The sequence below is a fragment of the Harpegnathos saltator genome, unplaced genomic scaffold (genome assembly GCF_003227715.2).
Source record: "Harpegnathos saltator strain DR-91 unplaced genomic scaffold, Hsal_v8.6 scaffold182, whole genome shotgun sequence".
Taxonomy (NCBI): Eukaryota; Metazoa; Arthropoda; class Insecta; order Hymenoptera; family Formicidae; genus Harpegnathos; species Harpegnathos saltator.
In genome coordinates, this window is record NW_020229964.1 from 362,451 (window position 1) to 382,748 (window position 20,298).

A 20,298-nucleotide genomic window follows, 5' to 3' on the forward strand; every position below is an offset into this window, starting at 1 on the left:
AAATGTGATTACTTAATTCTGAAGGAATAACTAACCGGTTATAAATTAACCACAGTTGGTAGAAACAGGCATTAATCATTTAGGCTACTGCGTAAATGTAGGTTATAATTCTGTACAAATAGAGAGGAACCTAAGAGCGGCCAACACGGCGTTTTCGGCGACACCGACTTTCCGCACTGGGAAAGGGCGCCATCTGCATCCAGAGGGGAACTGCGATACTACATTCACTTTCAGGTCTCGGCGGTAAAACCTGCATGTAGTGGTAGTCCGTACTACAACCACTTTTAGGCGATTTATGTCCGTGCTACAACCATAATAGCGTACTTGACAAGCACGGTATCGCACATTGTTGCGCGTTTGTAACATAAATTAACATGTTAACATGCGCAAAAAAGAAATAAGAATTGACATTGTGTATGATTAATATCATGAAGATCATACAAAGTGTCCGGCAATTAGCTGCCAACCCGAAGTGTGAAGGTAGATTGGGTTGAGACAAACATAAAAGTCCCATACCGTTTTACGAGATTCGCAATAATTATCGAGTTATTAATGAAAAAAATCTGAGAAGTGGGAGTGCGCCGATATAGGTGGTTGGAAAAACGTTGCAGCTGCTCAGGGCTGCGATCATGAATCTTTTCCCTAGCGTGAACTAGTGGACAATGAAAAACTTCTGTCAATTAGTGAAAAATGAAACATTTTATATGAATTTGTCAAATCGAAACATTTCACACGACAACTGAGTTGGTCAACATAGCAGTAATTGAAGAACGATGGCAATACCGATTGTTTTAACTACGATGAAGATAACGCAGACATTTAAACCATACTGTATTTCGATTACTAATGCGATACAAGTTACTAACGACATAGAAATATCGTATAAATGTATCGTTACTATAATAAGTCTGTTGCGTTGCTTGAAAGTTTCTCACCTCTTCTTGCTTCCTTCAACATTCGAATATGCTTCTGTCTCGTTTTAGATATAAAAAGTACGAAAAGTTGAAACAACACGACAAACCTAACAAAAGCTGCAAGAAATAAAGCATCAGTGCGCAATGTGACGTAATCAAAAGATTGCACAATATCACCAGGTAATAAAAATCTCTTTTAAAAGGTACGACAGTTTGCGCACTCGCGCACCGAACCCCATCACCGTCGGTTTCCCAGGTAACGGAGGCATCGCGTGGAAGCACAACAATGAACAGAGACTTCGCCGAACGAAGGACAACATAGCGCCGTCAGCAGCATGTCCTACGTCGAAAGCAACTGCTGTTGTCTGGCAGGGATATCGCGGTGCCGGCCAAGTTGCTGATGATCTTGAAGCAGTTCTGTAAAGCCGCCATCCGTACGTAGCCGTATGATCTGCTCAAGTGATCCAGCTCGTACTTTCGCGCATTAGCGGACGGCAAGGAGCCGCCGCCAAGTACCGCCTCCGGTCTGACTCTGGGCTTCCTCAGGGTGCTGTTGCAACAATTTGGAAGTACGACGTCGCTCCGGGACATTCCTCAATTAACGAAGAAGAACAAGAGAAAAGCCCGTTTTTTTAAAAAATCTATAATTCGCAAGTAGAGTTCTGCTTGCGTTTCTCTTCGACCTTGTCGTTTATGATTTGTACCACTAATTACAAATAGTCACTCTCTTGCTATTGTTATTTTAACAATATATGCAAAACACGATGATTTCAAATTTTATTAATTACAAGTTCAAAGAGAAATACAAGCAAAAAGAAAACGAGACGAAAAAAATACGAGTAGAATTTTGTTTTAGATTCTGTCGCGAATTTTAAATTATCTAAAGTTGGCTTACACTCTTGATATAACATTCCAACATATTTATTACTTCTCGTTGCAGATTACAACAAAACTCTACCCTTGGAGGCGATCGCGCGTTGTTGGGATTGTTTCTGCTTGGATCGTCGGGATTTTTAGACGATCGCGACGATCGGCAAGTTCCGCCGTAACTGCCAAGTGAAGAGGTCCTGGCTATCGCTGTGGGTCTTCTTGGCGGCAAACTCACTGAAACGATGATCATAGTCTGCCAGTTGTTCAGCCACAAGCCCGACGGCGGCTTCGCAATGATTCCGCTTAGTTTGTTCATAGAGATATATGAGTAAGTGCCCGGAGAACATGAACATGTCTTAAGACGTCTTGAAAATGTCACTGAGAAGCAATGAGACGTCTCTCATACGCTCGGATACGCATGTTGCACGAGGAGTTAGCAAGTCGACGGAACAGCGACATTGACAAACGTTCTTCCTACTCTTCTCTCGACTGAACGTAACTGTTGTGACCGACGGGTACCTGGCACTGATGTGAACTTAGCGCCCAACTTTAAAAATTTTTTTTAATGTTTACATCATAGGTTTGTATCTCGTTTGTACCTGTTTGTGCCACATTTTATTTTGTTTGTACCTAAAGGGTTAAAAAGTTATGGAAGGGTAAAAAATCGCCAGCGCCCAACTTTAAGATACTTAAAAACGGCCAACGCCATTCGAAAGAGCATCGTTTGTACCCGTTTGTATCTCCTTTCAAATTATTTGTACCTCAAAGGGCTCGGAAGTACAGAATGCTCTTTCGAATGGCGTTGGCAGTTTTCAGATATCTTGAAAAATGGCGGAAGTACCTTCAGCGCGTATTTTGAAAAGCCTGTACTTCCGAGCCCTTTGAGGTACAAACGATTTGAAAGGAGGTACAAACGATGCTCTTTCGAATGGCGTCGGCCGTTTTCAGATATCTTGAAAATTGAAAAACTTATCGCATTATACATATCCCGGATATTAAACAATTCTGTACTTTCGAGCCCTTTGAGGTACAAACGATTTGAAAGGAGGTACAAACAGGTACAAACGATGTTCTTTCGAATGGCGTTGGCTGTTTTTAAATATCTTAAAGTTGGGCGCTGGCGATTTTTTACCTTTCCATAACTTTTTAACCCTTTAGGTTAAACAAACGAAATAAAATGTGGTACAAACAGGTACAAACGAGATACAAACTTATGACATAAACATTTAAAACATTTTTTAAAGTTAGGCGCTAAGTTCACATCGGTGTACTTGGCGGGATTGGCGTGCGACGGTAACGAGAAGAGTTCCTGCGACGAGAAGACAAGCACACACAAGGACAGCTCCATCCATCACACATCCTCCGTGAACAGCCAGGACATCGACGCGAACATTAATCTGGAGTCAATGTCGAAGGACGAAGTCGACTCGTACGCAAAGAGTACGTTGTCCTCTTTGTCGATGTTCTCTAGCATTGAGTTCTCATACTGAGTTCCTCTCACATATTCGTATTATCCTCCGGCAGCCGATCTATCGACGGAACCGATGGAAAACAGTTCGTTGGACAGGGAAGAGAAACTGAACGCTTCGATCGGCTGGGATCGTGCAGGTGCAGGTAAGAGTGCCACGAGTGGCGGGAGGTTTTGCGGCACGAAGGACGCAAGCAACAGCGACGGGAGTGTCTTCTCCGAAACTGAGAATGACGCGAGAACCACGTACTGCCTGACGTATAAGGCCGGTAAGCCCGGTAAGCGATCGGATATTTCCCGTCAAACGTACTCTTGGAGAAATCCATCAATCGTGAGCTTGTAATATTGGATAAGTCAAGTTTGTGGCTTTGGATTTCCTCGACGGCAAGAAGTCGGCAAGAAGTCAGACGGAAGGGTCTTCTACGAGAGAAACATGACACTTAAAATTACTGATTCTTGAGATTTCGGACGTTTAGTTTTATTTTCAGTTACTTTCAGATATCTTTCGAGTCGTCGATCTTTAATGGAAAATCATACATTTTTAGAATCATGGATTTAAAAATTATAAATTTATATAGTTATAGAAAATAAAATCATAATTACGATTAGATTTGAAAATGAATGTCAGAAATCGAAGTGAACTTTTCGATCGTGCAGCCAATGCACACAGGACTGCCCGATTATCTCAACAATCCGACGAAATCCGAATGAACTTGAAATTCAAAATGCAGGTATAGGAGCGCGTCTGTCAGCCGGACAAGTTGCGAGCGTGGCGGCATGGATAATAGAGTGTGCGAGGCTTCAGGAGAGTATGGTCGGTCCGCGAAATATTCGACATACGGAGTGCCCAGCGCCTATGCACCAGCGAGTGACATCGGATTCGTGATGACGAGCATCGCGTGGGTACACGTAGCGCGCGGCTACGACGTGGAAGCGCTGTACATAACTCACAGAGGATCGCGGCTTCGACGGTTTTCCGTTAGAATTGAACTCTTTATTAAAATGTAATTACAAAACTGTTGGTTCGCCGTATCACAGAGGTATATCATTTTATCTAGTTATAGAGAACAACACTGGAAGTTCTTATCAGATAGAGATCCCTCCTCTTGCTTGATCCTGATCCTATCCGATTGAGAAACACTTAACTATAGTACTTGACTAATCTCATCCGTATAGTCGGATAATTCTCACACAAGAAGCGTAGGTAGCTCTTGGATTCTGCAGAGCCTCCGCATGTGATGGGAGGGCACGAGGTAGAGCGTGAGAGCAAGCAACAGAGTCACCAGGCACAGCAGCAGATTCCTGGCCTTGGCGCGACTCGCTTTCCATTCGAGCAACTGGTGTCGCTGCGAGAAACGGTTCCGATACTGCGCCAGCAACTCGAAGGTACTACGTAGCGGATAGAGGGAGCGATAAAAGTCATTCAGCAGAGCGCGACTGATCTCGTTCTCAGAGTGCCGGCTGGGATCCATGTCGTCGTTCAAGCAGATGAACTTCCTGGAAGAAGGCAAGATTGTGAACTGAAATTTCAAGAGAGTTAAAGCGGAGACTGGTTGACTCGTTGGATCCAATCTTTCATTGCTGATTGAATTCTGATCCTTATCTCAAAATTCTCATACACGCCAGATCTCCGATACCTCTAATACTTAGCCTGACACATACTTGGGATCTCATCAGACCTCGTTGAGAAGCTGCACCGTCAGCGAGACGTTGCTCGTCAACAACGCGAAGATCTCGTTCTTGCCTGCCCTGATCACCTCGTACGGATATCAGCTACTCACTCCGAATCTCGAAAGTATTCTCCTAGAAACTGATTCACAGCTAGTGATCAGTTCTCTAGAAATTACCGGCTGCAAAGAAGAAGCGCAGAGTTTCTCTAATTTGCTAAAATCGCCGCCTGCAGTTGTCATCGCGACACCGTGCCGCTTCGACACTTACGAAAGTCGAGTCCAGGTATCTCTCGCCGGGTGGCACGTTGACGATCTCCGGCAGGTTCGCGCGACGACAGCAATTCGTGATCGCGCTCTCGAACTACATGACTAGATTGTAGTCGAGGGGCAGCGGGTACAGCCTCGACAGAAGCGTCCTTATCTCTGTCTGACCAAGTTCTGAAAGAATGAAGTATATAATTTGCTTGTGTGAAGTTGGCAACTCATTTGGTGGAAACGCACAATCTATTGATAGTTTTGGCTTCTTTTTTAATAGTCCTATAGTTCTTGATAGGTTAAACAAATAGTTCCGCTAATTAAAGCAAAAAAACCGCTTCCGACAAACTAAAACGCCAGCTACACGTTGCGTCTCAAATTGACCTACATGATATCCGCGCATACATTGTGAGATTTTCCCAAATTTACAGTCCTGCAAGAGTTCTATAAAGAGTTCTGCTACATAAAAGCAAAAAAGAATGATTATAATTCAGAAAAGATTAATAATAATGATAATACAGTAAAAAGCATATACTTCAAATAACATAAAAATCTTAGTTCTGGCCTTTCCAAGATTTTTCAAATAGTTTTCAACATAAAAAAGATTTTCCTAAAGAGTTCCGGGCACTAGCATGAATGTTCAATTGTTAAATAAATTAATACTGCCCGAGCGTGGCATACTTTGAGATAATAGAATGATTTATCAATATATACATAACAAAGTTTTAATCTACGCCCAACATAAGAAAGATCCCCACAAATTACAACAAGATGCGCCTATTCGTTATCGAGAAATTAAAGCGAAAAGTTCAAGGCCGACGGATGCGAAAATAACATATCACCGGGTATAAGCTACAAAATTATTTGCTGTAAGACACTAATCTAGGTTCGAGATAAGATCGATCCGTGCAAACCGCATCGAGCTGAGATCACGCGTTTATAAGATATAAGACACGAAAGATGGAAAAGTGACAGGCATGGAAATGAAATATTAAATATGGAAAAATGCATAATAAGGTTTTAATCTAGACCCAAAATAAGAAAGATCTTCGCAAATTATAACAAGGTGCGCCTATTCGTTAACGAGAAATTAAAGCGGAAAGTTCAAGGCCGACCGGACCGAAAATAACGTGCCACCGGGTATAAGCTACAAAATTATTTGCTGTAAGACACTAATCTAGGTTCGAGATAAGATCGATCCGTGCAAACCGCATCGAGCTGAGATCACGCGTTTATAAGATATAAGACACGAAAGATGGAAAAGTGACAGGCATGGAAATGAAATATTAAATATGGAAAAATGCATAATAAGGTTTTAATCTAGACCCAAAATAAGAAAGATCTTCGCAAATTATAACAAGGTGCGCCTATTCGTTAACGAGAAATTAAAGCGGAAAGTTCAAGGCCGACCGGAGCGAAAATAACGTGTCACCGGGTATAAGCTGCAAAATTATTTGCTGTAAGACACTAATCTAGGTTCGAGATAAGATCGATCCGTGCAAACCGCATCGAGCTGAGATCACGCGTTTATAAGATATAAGACACGAAAGATGGAAAAGTGACAGGCATGGAAATGAAATATTAAATATGGAAAAATGCATAATAAGGTTTTAATCTAGACCCAAAATAAGAAAGATCTTCGCAAATTATAACAAGGTGCGCCTATTCGTTAACGAGAAATTAAAGCGGAAAGTTCAAGGCCGACCGGAGCGAAAATAACGTGTCACCGGGTATAAGCTACAAAATTATTTGCTGTAAGACACTAATCTAGGTTCGAATAAGATCGATCCGTGCAAACCGCATCGAGCTGAGATCACGCGTTTATAAGATATAAGACACGAAAGATGGAAAAGTGACAGGCATGGAAATGAAATATTAAATATGGAAAAATGCATAATAAGGTTTTAATCTAGACCCAAAATAAGAAAGATCTTCGCAAATTATAACAAGGTGCGCCTATTCGTTAACGAGAAATTAAAGCGGAAAGTTCAAGGCCGACCGGAGCGAAAATAACGTGTCACCGGGTATAAGCTACAAAATTATTTGCTGTAAGACACTAATCTAGGTTCGAAATAAGATCGATCCGTGCAAACCGCATCGAGCTGAGATCACGCGTTTATAAGATATAAGACACGAAAGATGGAAAAGTGACAGGCATGGAAATGAAATATTAAATATGGAAAAATGCATAATAAGGTTTTAATCTAGACCCAAAATAAGAAAGATCTTCGCAAATTATAACAAGGTGCGCCTATTCGTTAACGAGAAATTAAAGCGGAAAGTTCAAGGCCGACCGGAGCGAAAATAACGTGTCACCGGGTATAAGCTGCAAAATTATTTGCTGTAAGACACTAATCTAGGTTCGAGATAAGATCGATCCGTGCAAACCGCATCGAGCTGAGATCACGCGTTTATAAGATATAAGACACGAAAGATGGAAAAGTGACAGGCATGGAAATGAAATATTAAATATGGAAAAATGCATAATAAGGTTTTAATCTAGACCCAAAATAAGAAAGATCTTCGCAAATTATAACAAGGTGCGCCTATTCGTTAACGAGAAATTAAAGCGGAAAGTTCAAGGCCGACCGGAGCGAAAATAACGTGTCACCGGGTATAAGCTACAAAATTATTTGCTGTAAGACACTAATCTAGGTTCGAATAAGATCGATCCGTGCAAACCGCATCGAGCTGAGATCACGCGTTTATAAGATATAAGACCGAAAGATGGAAAAGTGACAGGCATGGAAATGAAATATTAAATATGGAAAAATGCATAATAAGGTTTTAATCTAGACCCAAAATAAGAAAGATCTTCGCAAATTATAACAAGGTGCGCCTATTCGTTAACGAGAAATTAAAGCGGAAAGTTCAAGGCCGACCGGAGCGAAAATAACGTGTCACCGGGTATAAGCTACAAAATTATTTGCTGTAAGACACTAATCTAGGTTCGAGATAAGATCGATCCGTGCAAACCGCATCGAGCTGAGATCACGCGTTTATAAGATATAAGACACGAAAGATGGAAAAGTGACAGGCATGGAAATGAAATATTAAATATGGAAAAATGCATAATAAGGTTTTAATCTAGACCCAAAATAAGAAAGATCTTCGCAAATTATAACAAGGTGCGCCTATTCGTTAACGAGAAATTAAAGCGGAAAGTTCAAGGCCGACCGGAGCGAAAATAACGTGTCACCGGGTATAAGCTGCAAAATTATTTGCTGTAAGACACTAATCTAGGTTCGAGATAAGATCGATCCGTGCAAACCGCATCGAGCTGAGATCACGCGTTTATAAGATATAAGACGCGAAAGATGGAAAAGTGACAGGCATGAAAATGAAATATTAAATATGGAAATATGCATAATAAGGTTTTAATCTAGACCCAAAATAAGAAAGATCTTCGCAAATTATAACAAGGTGCGCCTATTCGTTAACGAGAAATTAAAGCGGAAAGTTCAAGGCCGACCGGAGCGAAAATAACGTGTCACCGGGTATAAGCTCAAAATTATTTGCTGTAAGACACTAATCTAGGTTCGAGATAAGATCGATCCGTGCAAACCGCATCGAGCTGAGATCACGCGTTTATAAGATATAAGACACGAAAGATGGAAAAGTGACAGGCATGGAAATGAAATATTAAATATGGAAAAATGCATAATAAGGTTTTAATCTAGACCCAAAATAAGAAAGATCTTCGCAAATTATAACAAGGTGCGCCTATTCGTTAACGAGAAATTAAAGCGGAAAGTTCAAGGCCGACCGGAGCGAAAATAACGTGTCACCGGGTATAAGCTGCAAAATTATTTGCTGTAAGACACTAATCTAGGTTCGAGATAAGATCGATCCGTGCAAACCGCATCGAGCTGAGATCACGCGTTTATAAGATATAAGACACGAAAGATGGAAAAGTGACAGGCATGGAAATGAAATATTAAATATGGAAAAATGCATAATAAGGTTTTAATCTAGACCCAAAATAAGAAAGATCTTCGCAAATTATAACAAGGTGCGCCTATTCGTTAACGAGAAATTAAAGCGGAAAGTTCAAGGCCGACCGGAGCGAAAATAACGTGTCACCGGGTATAAGCTCAAAATTATTTGCTGTAAGACACTAATCTAGGTTCGAGATAAGATCGATCCGTGCAAACCGCATCGAGCTGAGATCACGCGTTTATAAGATATAAGACACGAAAGATGGAAAAGTGACAGGCATGGAAATGAAATATTAAATATGGAAAAATGCATAATAAGGTTTTAATCTAGACCCAAAATAAGAAAGATCTTCGCAAATTATAACAAGGTGCGCCTATTCGTTAACGAGAAATTAAAGCGGAAAGTTCAAGGCCGACCGGAGCGAAAATAACGTGTCACCGGGTATAAGCTCAAAATTATTTGCTGTAAGACACTAATCTAGGTTCGAGATAAGATCGATCCGTGCAAACCGCATTGAGCTGAGATCACGCGTTTCTAAGATATAAGACACGAAAGATGGAAAAGTGACAGGCATGGAAATGAAATATTAAATATGGAAAAATGCATAATAAGGTTTTAATCTAGACCCAAAATAAGAAAGATCTTCGCAAATTATAACAAGGTGCGCCTATTCGTTAACGAGAAATTAAAGCGGAAAGTTCAAGGCCGACCGGAGCGAAAATAACGTGTCACCGGGTATAAGCTACAAAATTATTTGCTGTAAGACACTAATCTAGGTTCGAGATAAGATCGATCCGTGCAAACCGCATCGAGCTGAGATCACGCGTTTATAAGATATAAGACACGAAAGATGGAAAAGTGACAGGCATGGAAATGAAATATTAAATATGGAAAAATGCATAATAAGGTTTTAATCTAGACCCAAAATAAGAAAGATCTTCGCAAATTATAACAAGGTGCGCCTATTCGTTAACGAGAAATTAAAGCGGAAAGTTCAAGGCCGACCGGAGCGAAAATAACGTGTCACCGGGTATAAGCTACAAAATTATTTGCTGTAAGACACTAATCTAGGTTCGAGATAAGATCGATCCGTGCAAACCGCATCGAGCTGAGATCACGCGTTTATAAGATATAAGACACGAAAGATGGAAAAGTGACAGGCATGGAAATGAAATATTAAATATGGAAAAATGCATAATAAGGTTTTAATCTAGACCCAAAATAAGAAAGATCTTCGCAAATTATAACAAGGTGCGCCTATTCGTTAACGAGAAATTAAAGCGGAAAGTTCAAGGCCGACCGGAGCGAAAATAACGTGTCACCGGGTATAAGCTGCAAAATTATTTGCTGTAAGACACTAATCTAGGTTCGAGATAAGATCGATCCGTGCAAACCGCATCGAGCTGAGATCACGCGTTTTAAGATATAAGACACGAAAGATGGAAAAGTGACAGGCATGGAAATGAAATATTAAATATGGAAAAATGCATAATAAGGTTTTAATCTAGACCCAAAATAAGAAAGATCTTCGCAAATTATAACAAGGTGCGCCTATTCGTTAACGAGAAATTAAAGCGGAAAGTTCAAGGCCGACCGGAGCGAAAATAACGTGTCACCGGGTATAAGCTACAAAATTATTTGCTGTAAGACACTAATCTAGGTTCGAGATAAGATCGATCCGTGCAAACCGCATCGAGCTGAGATCACGCGTTTATAAGATATAAGACACGAAAGATGGAAAAGTGACAGGCATGGAAATGAAATATTAAATATGGAAAAATGCATAATAAGGTTTTAATCTAGACCCAAAATAAGAAAGATCTTCGCAAATTATAACAAGGTGCGCCTATTCGTTAACGAGAAATTAAAGCGGAAAGTTCAAGGCCGACCGGAGCGAAAATAACGTGTCACCGGGTATAAGCTGCAAAATTATTTGCTGTAAGACACTAATCTAGGTTCGAGATAAGATCGATCCGTGCAAACCGCATCGAGCTGAGATCACGCGTTTATAAGATATAAGACACGAAAGATGGAAAAGTGACAGGCATGGAAATGAAATATTAAATATGGAAAAATGCATAATAAGGTTTTAATCTAGACCCAAAATAAGAAAGATCTTCGCAAATTATAACAAGGTGCGCCTATTCGTTAACGAGAAATTAAAGCGGAAAGTTCAAGGCCGACCGGAGCGAAAATAACGTGTCACCGGGTATAAGCTACAAAATTATTTGCTGTAAGACACTAATCTAGGTTCGAAATAAGATCGATCCGTGCAAACCGCATTGAGCTGAGATCACGCGTTTATTAGATATAAGACTCGTAAGATGGAAAAGTGACAGCATGGAAATGAAATATTAAATATGGAAAAATGCATAATAAGGTTTTAATCTAGACCCAAAATAAGAAAGATCTTCGCAAATTATAACAAGGTGCGCCTATTCGTTAACGAGAAATTAAAGCGGAAAGTTCAAGGCCGACCGGAGCGAAAATAACGTGTCACCGGGTATAAGCTGCAAAATTATTTGCTGTAAGACACTAATCTAGGTTCGAGATAAGATCGATCCGTGCAAACCGCATCGAGCTGAGATCACGCGTTTATAAGATATAAGACACGAAAGATGGAAAAGTGACAGGCATGGAAATGAAATATTAAATATGGAAAAATGCATAATAAGGTTTTAATCTAGACCCAAAATAAGAAAGATCTTCGCAAATTATAACAAGGTGCGCCTATTCGTTAACGAGAAATTAAAGCGGAAAGTTCAAGGCCGACCGGAGCGAAAATAACGTGTCACCGGGTATAAGCTGCAAAATTATTTGCTGTAAGACACTAATCTAGGTTCGAGATAAGATCGATCCGTGCAAACCGCATCGAGCTGAGATCACGCGTTTATAAGATATAAGACACGAAAGATGGAAAAGTGACAGGCATGGAAATGAAATATTAAATATGGAAAAATGCATAATAAGGTTTTAATCTAGACCCAAAATAAGAAAGATCTTCGCAAATTATAACAAGGTGCGCCTATTCGTTAACGAGAAATTAAAGCGGAAAGTTCAAGGCCGACCGGAGCGAAAATAACGTGCCACCGGGTATAAGCTCCAAAATTATTTGCTGTAAGACACTAATCTAGGTTCGAGATAAGATCGATCCGTGCAAACCGCATCGAGCTGAGATCACGCGTTTATAAGATATAAGACACGAAAGATGGAAAAGTGACAGGCATGGAAATGAAATATTAAATATGGAAAAATGCATAATAAGGTTTTAATCTAGACCCAAAATAAGAAAGATCTTCGCAAATTATAACAAGGTGCGCCTATTCGTTAACGAGAAATTAAAGCGGAAAGTTCAAGGCCGACCGGAGCGAAAATAACGTGTCACCGGGTATAAGCTACAAAATTATTTGCTGTAAGACACTAATCTAGGTTCCAAATAAGATCGATCCGCGCAAACCGCATCGAGCTGAGATCACGCGTTTCTAAGATATAAGACACGAAAGATGGAAAAGTGACAGGCATGGAAATGAAATATTAAATATGGAAAAATGCATAATAAGGTTTTAATCTAGACCCAAAATAAGAAAGATCTTCGCAAATTATAACAAGGTGCGCCTATTCGTTAACGAGAAATTAAAGCGGAAAGTTCAAGGCCGACCGGAGCGAAAATAACGTGTCACCGAGTATAAGCTACAAAATTATTTGCTGTAGGACACTAATCTAGGTTCGAAATAAGATCGATCCGTGCAAACCGCATCGAGCTGAGATCACACGTTTATAAGATATAAGACACGAAAGATGGAAAAATGACAGGCATGAAAATGAAATATTAAACATCGAAATATACATAATAATGTTTTAATCTAGACCCTGAATAAGAAAGATCTTCGCAAATTATAACAAGGTGCGCCTATTCGTTATCGGAAAATTAAAGCGAAATTCCAAGTCCGACCGCGGCGAAAATAACGTGTCATCGGATATAAGATGCAAAATTATTTGCTATAAAACATTAATCTAGGTTCGAAATAAAATTGCAAACCGCATGGAGCTGTGATCACACGTTTCTAAGATATAAGCCACGAAATATGGAAAAGTGGCAAGCTCGGAAATGACTAGTCACGAAATATTAATAATCGAAATATGAGTGATAAGGTTTTAATTTAAACGCAACCTAATAAATTGCAACGTCATGTGAATATTCGTAATCGAGAAATAAAATCCGATATGTTACGAACGGTCAATGCGAAAATAACGTGTCACCGTATATATGCTGCAAAATTATTTGCAGCTGTGATTACGCGTTTCGGAGTTACAAGCCACCAAAGATGGAAAAGTGAAATGCTGGACGACGATCTGTCACGAAATATATAATTATCGAAACATAAGTTATAACGTTTTTTAATCTAGGCTCAAAATAACATAAATCCTGGTGACCGCAGCTTGAGCTGCGATTTCGGCTTTCGGAGTTACAGAGGACGAAAATGGAAAAGCGATTGATTTGGAAATGACGAGTTATGAAGTGATAAGGTACGAAAAGTGAATGATTATGTTTTAAACTAGATCCAGAATAACTTAGGTACCCGTAAATCGCAACTAGGTATGCCTACTTGTTATGGTGTATTTAAAGGGGTTAGATCAAGATAGATGGATGCGAAAATGAATTATTGGGCCTAAGCGTGCATCATGTGGCTCCTTCTGTCGAAAGACATGTGATTCACGGAACAGAGGTCGTTATCTCTGGAGTCAATTCTAGGAATCGACAATTTTCTACATGGATAGCGTTAGTTGTAAGAATTGATCTTCCTATTGTCAAGTTAAAAGAACGCGATAACGTGATGGGAATTTTGAATTTTATAATACGAGGAATGTAAAATAATCCTACTCTTTAGTCGTTTCTGAAGATCCTCTTCACAAAATATATCCAAGGACACTTAACAATATTTCTTCGTAGCACAATTTAAACACTTTCACTTTAATAATAATTACAGGCCTTTTTCACAACACTTATCACTTTCCACTTGATTCACTTTTCACTTGTGCACTAACTCGATGAACACGTCTCACTGGCGTCCTAATCCCTCGTCGTCCTCATCGTCGTTCTCGTTGCTCTCGTCGTCCTTCTCGAACCTATCACGATGTTTCACTCGAATAGAGTCCGCCATACGATCCTTCCTTTCTTCCTTCCTTCAATAGATGGCTCTGGGTCTGTCGCTCCGGCCATACGATCCGAAAAGTCGGCCATGATAAAAAACGGTCACGTAGCTTGGCTGGGTATTCCCGATGAAGTAGATGACCGCTTCTAGCAGATATTGAACGATGCTATGGCACATATGCGTTAGATTATTATATCTAACGATTCACAGATTTCGATTCAATCCGTGAGTCGAGGACGCAAATCTCAGCAACACGAAAGCCGAAATGCCGTTACATAGCGAACGGACAAAACTTTTCTCGGTACTTCCACGACTCACTTCACAGCTATTGAACAATATTCTACTGTAATATACGCGCGAATTTCACTTTCGGCACTCCCGTTAGCGACGATTGAAACGCGCGACTCAGCTATAGCGAGCCAAAATCACGAAAATTTACGGGCAACGGTTCCTCGCACGACACTTCACTCCGCAGCCCGCGCCATAACTGACCATGATCACAGTATACATAGTAGCGACACTCTCTGTTGGATTTGATGTAGTCAAACATGAACTGTGCATATGCTATCTTGTTTCTAACCATAACTGATAGGGTCCACTTGAAACTACAAATGGTTTGAGCCCTAAAAAAGGCTATTATACGACGTTCAAAGCATTTATACATTTAATGATTCTTATTCTATATGATTTAATAAAAATTTAAATAAATATATATTTAGAGAGAGGAAAAGAGAGTAACAGCGACACATCCATCTATCTTCCGAAATGTACCAATCACAAGGCAGTATTTTATTGCAGCAAGCAGTCCAGCATGAAACAAGCACCGTGTGCCGCTGGCTTTAGAGAAAGCAGAAATTATAACAAAAAGTTGATCTGTTCTTTTTAGCTGCACTGCTGAACTAATTAATTAACTGAATTCGTGCAGAGAGGAACGTGAGAGCGTCTAACACGGCGTTTTCGGCAACACGGACTTTCCGCATTGTGAAAGGGCGCCATCTGCATATATTTTTAGAGGGGAACTACGGTGCTACATTCACTTTCATGTTTCGGCGGTAAAACCTGCATGAGGTGGCAGTACATGCCCAGGTAGCAGACTGACGTCAAATGACGTACTAATGACGTATTAATGACGTTAGCTAACGTCATTTGACGTCAGTCTGCTATCAGGGTGCTATATCCACTTTCAGGCGGTTTATGTTCGTACTACAACCATAATAGCGTACTTGACAAGCACGGTCTCGCACATTGTTACGCGTTTATAACATGAATTAACATGTTAACATTAACATGTGCCAAAAAAAAGGTATTGACATTGTGTATGATTAATATCATGAAGATCATACAAAGTGTCCGGTAATTAGCTGCCAACCCGAAATGTGACGGGCATTGTTTGGCACAGAGATGGCAACTATGGTTGCAGCACGGACATAAACCGCCTGAAGTGGGTGTAGCACGGACTTCCACCACATGCAGATTTTACCACCGAGACCTGAAAGTGGATGTAATATCGTAGTTGCCCTCTGGAAAATGGATGCAGATGGCGTCCTTTCCTAGTACGGAAAGTCGGTGTCGCAGAAAATACCGTGTTGGCCGCTCTCGGGGGCTGCACTCGTATATCGACAGTTGTCGGTATCGTTAGCGGAATTGCGCAAGTTTTTCATATAACAAAATAGCTGCGCAAAACTGCTAACTACACCGACAACTATCGGTACGCGAGTATAGAATACAGTCTCAGGTTTGTCTCTGGTACAAAGAAAATGAAAAATTAAAAAATCTAAATAGAATTTACTGGAAAAATTGAGCGGCCAATCAAAAGTCAGATTTCTTTGACATGGGGTCGTACGAGTGGTGATTGGCCGTCACTTGCAACTAGCAACATGCACTTCGACTCTCGTCCGCAAGAGTCATCTGTCTCAGTGCATTATTAAAATTATATTTGAGTCGTTCTTGGTCAGCCTTTCTGTGAAAATTACGGTGTAGAATGGTAAGGAACGTTGTTTATCGTTCTTATTTTTTAAATCACCACATTTCGTATTTGATTTTCTTTATATATTCTTGCTGTTTACGTAACTTGACGCGAGGCGTGTTTGAGAAGCATAAATTTTCCGTAAAATAGACATCTTTCAAGATAGAAAGCGTGTTTGCCGCGAAGTAACCATGTGGTGTGCCACGCCATGTGATTATTACTGAGCGTGTTACATTGCATTCTAACTTGTATGAATCGTAATTTGATTTTTGATCTAAATTAACTATACATGTGATTGTTGTAAAATTGGCGAGACAAAGATTACATTACAAATTATAATTTAATTTCTGAGGTTATGGGTAGCTATGCGCAGTCGGCCATGTTGAATTATTGTATAAATTATGTATTTCTAATTGCTGTATGCACTTCATTGAATAGCTATTTTATTTTGTTTTGCAGACTTGCAAACGTAGGAATGGTGGACGCGCCAAGCATGGCCGTGGCCATGTAAATCCAGTTCGCTGCACCAACTGTGCTCGATGTGTCCCTAAGGACAAAGCAATCAAGAAATTTGTTATTCGCAATATCGTTGAAGCTGCTGCTGTTCGGGACATCACTGAAGCAAGCTATTATCAGTCTTATCAGTTGCCTAAGTTGTATGCTAAGCTTCATTATTGTGTCTCATGTGCTATCCACTCCAAAGTGGTGAGAAACAGATCTAAGGCTGATCGTCGTATCAGAACACCTCCTGTACGCAACTTCCCAAGGGTATGTAGAAATATAAGTAAATTATATAGTTTTCAGATTGTTGAGTATATTAAAAGATGATTATTCTTAATGATCTAAATACTTAATTCCATCCTTTCCAAAATTATATATTGGATGATTGAAATATATAATGTATCAAATATAATGTACATATGTAATTTCTTTGTATGTAACTAATAAATAATAGATTTTTAAGTTTGTTTATAATATAAGCGTATATATTTCAATATTTTGTATGATTATAATATATGTATATATATATATATCTTTTTTTTATTTTCAGGATCTGCGTCAAGGCCAACAGAACAGGAAATAATATGACTATGTAAAGTTAATTTCAATATAAATAAAACTTAATAAAAACATGTTGAAGACTTTTATTTATTTAGATTATATCATTGCAATGACTATATAAATTACAAAGCATAATATATTCATATTATTCCAAGTAAAATTTTATATTGAGTAGTGATTGAATGATTAAGAAAAAGAAGAAAATTTACTTATATTAGCAAGATATTTGTCATGTGTATATTTATTGAACATGACTTGCACATAGGGTATGTAATCTAAATATTTGCTATTTAGATATCTTTCTAAGTTCATAACCTCTCAAGACTGTTTACAAACAGTAAAATTTAAGTAAAGTCTGAATTCTGCTGGTAAAGTACTTACACTTCATAAAAATATCTGCATTCAATCAGCAAGACAATGATTGTAATATAATTAGAACAAATTATATAAAATTAATGTACAAGTGATAAGTAATTCCTGAATATATATATTGTACATTGAAGAATCATTTATTTGCCTCTTCCATTGCTTTCTTCAGGGTCTTTTCAAAGATTTTTTTAGAATCGCAGAATCCTTGCTTGGTTTTGCCAAATGAGTTGGGCCCAGCTGACGTTGGCGTCTCACGGCCGATGTTTCGCATTCTCATCCTTGCTTCTGCTGGCATCTCTTCTGGTTCATCTTCTTCATCTGCGTTAAATACTGAGGCCACTGTTGGTTTTTGTGTTGTTGTTTTTGCAGTTGGTTTCTGAAAGAAACAAGAGAAAAAAGACTTAGAATAAATTAGAAAAAAAGGATCTTGTGTATATACCTATGTGTGCACATATGAAAAAAAATTTGACATGAAAGTTTCACTTACAGAAACTGAACCTAATTTGATTTGTATCCCCTTCTTCTGCTCACTACCGGTCTTTTTCCCAAAGCCAAATGCCAGCTTCTGTTTCTTCGTATCTGGATTGTAGTTGACTGATTCACAGCGCTCCTCGGGCCTGAGAGGCGAACGGTCCCTATCCCTGTCATCCTCTCTCATATCCTCCGCTCTGTAGACACTTGACCCTGACAACGTCAAACACTGGCAAAGTTCAGATCAAGTTAAACAAAGTTGATATTTTAACCGGAAATCTTTAAGCACCTTATGCTTAATGCTGTATTTATGCCCTACAAATTCAACGATTAGAAATTAGGTACACAATATAAATAACACAAGGTCATTTAACTAATTGTATAATGTACAATATACACGCGATGTTTTTTTATTACAAGTATAAACGCGACAGAGAACTGAAAGGTCATATTGGAACGGAGAATTCAAAGAGCAATAATGAATTGCATTTTTTGTGCAAAAAGTTGGTGCAACCTCTTCATACGCTTCAAGGATATTGTATTGGGGATATGTACAACCGGTAAATACATATTAAATGAAATTTGTTTCGCTATTCTTCTCTTGAAAATGTGAGTTTTTAATCTTGCGATTAATATTTTTGAGAGAACTCTATATCGGACAAGTCTCTATGGAACTTCGCATTAATAATTCTCGCGGATATGCACATTAACGTAATCGAGATAAAATCGGACAAACGATAATGTAATAAATAAAGTGAACAAAACCTTTTCTATAATCGTCTCCGGGATTCCTCCTGGACATTTTATCGGTATCCTGTGGACGCAGCAGCGAATACGTTGATTCGAAGTAACCTAAATATCGTTATTGAAGTTCTGATGCTCTCGTTCGTCACTATCGCCAACCGAATGCCCTAAAATAGTCCAATCGAACTATTATGTTATTATTGGGGCGCTATGTATTATCTAAAACATCTTCTTAGATAATGCATAACCAATAAAATGCTTCTGTGTAACACAGTGCTCCTTGCTTTGAAAAAGTAGGACCCTTGTAGGGCTTTCGTAGAGTGGCAAATATACTGTTCGATTATGCCCTCTACACTTCCTCGTTTCAATGGCGGAAGCGAATCTGTAACATTACAAATAAATAAAAAATTAGAGAAACATAATTAAACGAACAGATTTGCTTTATGATGAGAACTTTTTTCGAATTAATCAACTCTATTCTATTTCTTTGTATTATGTAATAGGTCTGTTTGATTTTTACTGTACCTACCAGCACTTTCTGCGTTTAAAACGAGATGAATGCATACACATTCAGGTATTGGGAAAGGAAAGAGCGACAAATCAAGTGCAAGAAGTACAGTTAAACAGACATGTAGAAGACATTGTTCAAGTGCGATTATTATTTTCGTACGAAAATAATTATAAGTAATCGTGTTTGTTTCCATATTTTATAAATTGATAATCCAACTGGAACAATTGTAATTTTCTAATATGTAAGTTTAATAAATTGTTGTACGTATTAACATAAATTTAACATACGATTTTGAATTTTTATAGAAAGCCCATTTTATAAACTATAAACATATATAATACACGCAGGTTATAACATATGTTTTAGTATTAATTCATTCTTAATATTTCCTAATATTACAAAGGATTGTTTAGACTTGTTTATGAGTTATTAAATAGTAGTATTTTTGATCGCTCAAATTAGGTTAAGTTGATATTTATTGATTGAACTTCTGATATGCTGAGAATCAAGATTTACTAACATATTACTCTTGTTTAAATATTTAAGAGATGGCACTTGTGTATTAAAATTATTTATTTCTTCTTACAGCTAAAATGAATACTGGTTTACTGCTCAGATCAGTATATCGAGCAATCAATATTGTTCCAAAAATTTTAGTCTGGCAGCCTATCCAGAATATCTTGGCTCGTAATATTCATTTCATATGTGACAGGCGAAAATTAAACCTAACACCCAACAGTCTTCCTGACCATTCTACATCTGTTATTTTGCCATGTATCACCCCAATGTATAATTCCATATGCAGTCTAAAAACAAGGGGAGTTCTGCAACGTCGTTGCAAAGATTGTTATTTTGTTTCAAGACATGAAAGACTTTATGTAATGTGCAAATCACACCCCAGACATA

General features: G+C 38.8%; 3 protein-coding genes and 1 long non-coding RNA gene across 8 annotated transcripts; 2 read left to right on the top strand and 2 right to left on the bottom strand.

Annotated features, from left to right (window-relative positions):
• The first annotated feature begins 2,910 nt into the window (after window positions 1-2,910).
• On the top strand, window positions 2,911-4,284 carry LOC109504115 (uncharacterized). Of its 2 annotated transcripts, XM_025297692.1 has the most exons (3): window positions 2,911-3,224; window positions 3,309-3,398; window positions 3,984-4,284. In XM_025297692.1, exons 1-3 carry the CDS (start codon window positions 3,191-3,193, stop codon window positions 4,136-4,138), a joined length of 279 nt encoding a protein of 92 aa, XP_025153477.1. In that variant the 5' UTR covers window positions 2,911-3,190; the 3' UTR covers window positions 4,139-4,284. The 2 variants fall into 2 exon arrangements, with proteins under 2 accessions (XP_025153477.1, XP_025153476.1); XM_025297691.1 differs by lacking the exon at window positions 3,984-4,284 and having other exon boundaries at window positions 3,309-3,819.
• Window positions 4,285-5,196: 912 nt separating this feature from the next.
• Window positions 5,197-14,636, bottom strand: LOC112588279 (uncharacterized). The gene is made up of 3 exons (XR_003112736.1): window positions 13,999-14,636; window positions 5,566-5,633; window positions 5,197-5,360 (listed from the first exon to the last, which is right to left on the bottom strand). It is a non-coding gene; the product is annotated as an uncharacterized LOC112588279 (long non-coding RNA).
• Window positions 14,637-16,066: 1,430 nt separating this feature from the next.
• On the top strand, window positions 16,067-17,369 carry RpS26 (ribosomal protein S26). Its single transcript, XM_011139116.2, has 3 exons — window positions 16,067-16,253; window positions 16,695-17,003; window positions 17,287-17,369. The coding sequence occupies exons 1-3, from the start codon at window positions 16,251-16,253 to the stop codon at window positions 17,317-17,319; spliced, it is 345 nt and encodes a 114-aa protein (XP_011137418.1). The 5' UTR covers window positions 16,067-16,250; the 3' UTR covers window positions 17,320-17,369.
• Window positions 17,370-17,783: 414 nt separating this feature from the next.
• On the bottom strand, window positions 17,784-19,052 carry LOC105181995 (PEST proteolytic signal-containing nuclear protein). Of its 4 annotated transcripts, none has more exons than XM_011139119.3 (3): window positions 18,903-19,052; window positions 18,154-18,343; window positions 17,784-18,042 (listed from the first exon to the last, which is right to left on the bottom strand). In XM_011139119.3, exons 2-3 carry the CDS (start codon window positions 18,322-18,324, stop codon window positions 17,803-17,805), a joined length of 411 nt encoding a protein of 136 aa, XP_011137421.1. In that variant the 5' UTR covers window positions 18,325-18,343; window positions 18,903-19,052; the 3' UTR covers window positions 17,784-17,802. The 4 variants fall into 4 exon arrangements, with proteins under 4 accessions (XP_011137421.1, XP_011137419.1, XP_011137423.1 ...); XM_011139117.3 differs by having other exon boundaries at window positions 18,154-18,350; window positions 18,903-19,048; XM_011139121.3 differs by having other exon boundaries at window positions 18,154-18,334; window positions 18,903-19,038.
• Between the last annotated feature and the right edge of the window lie 1,246 nt (window positions 19,053-20,298).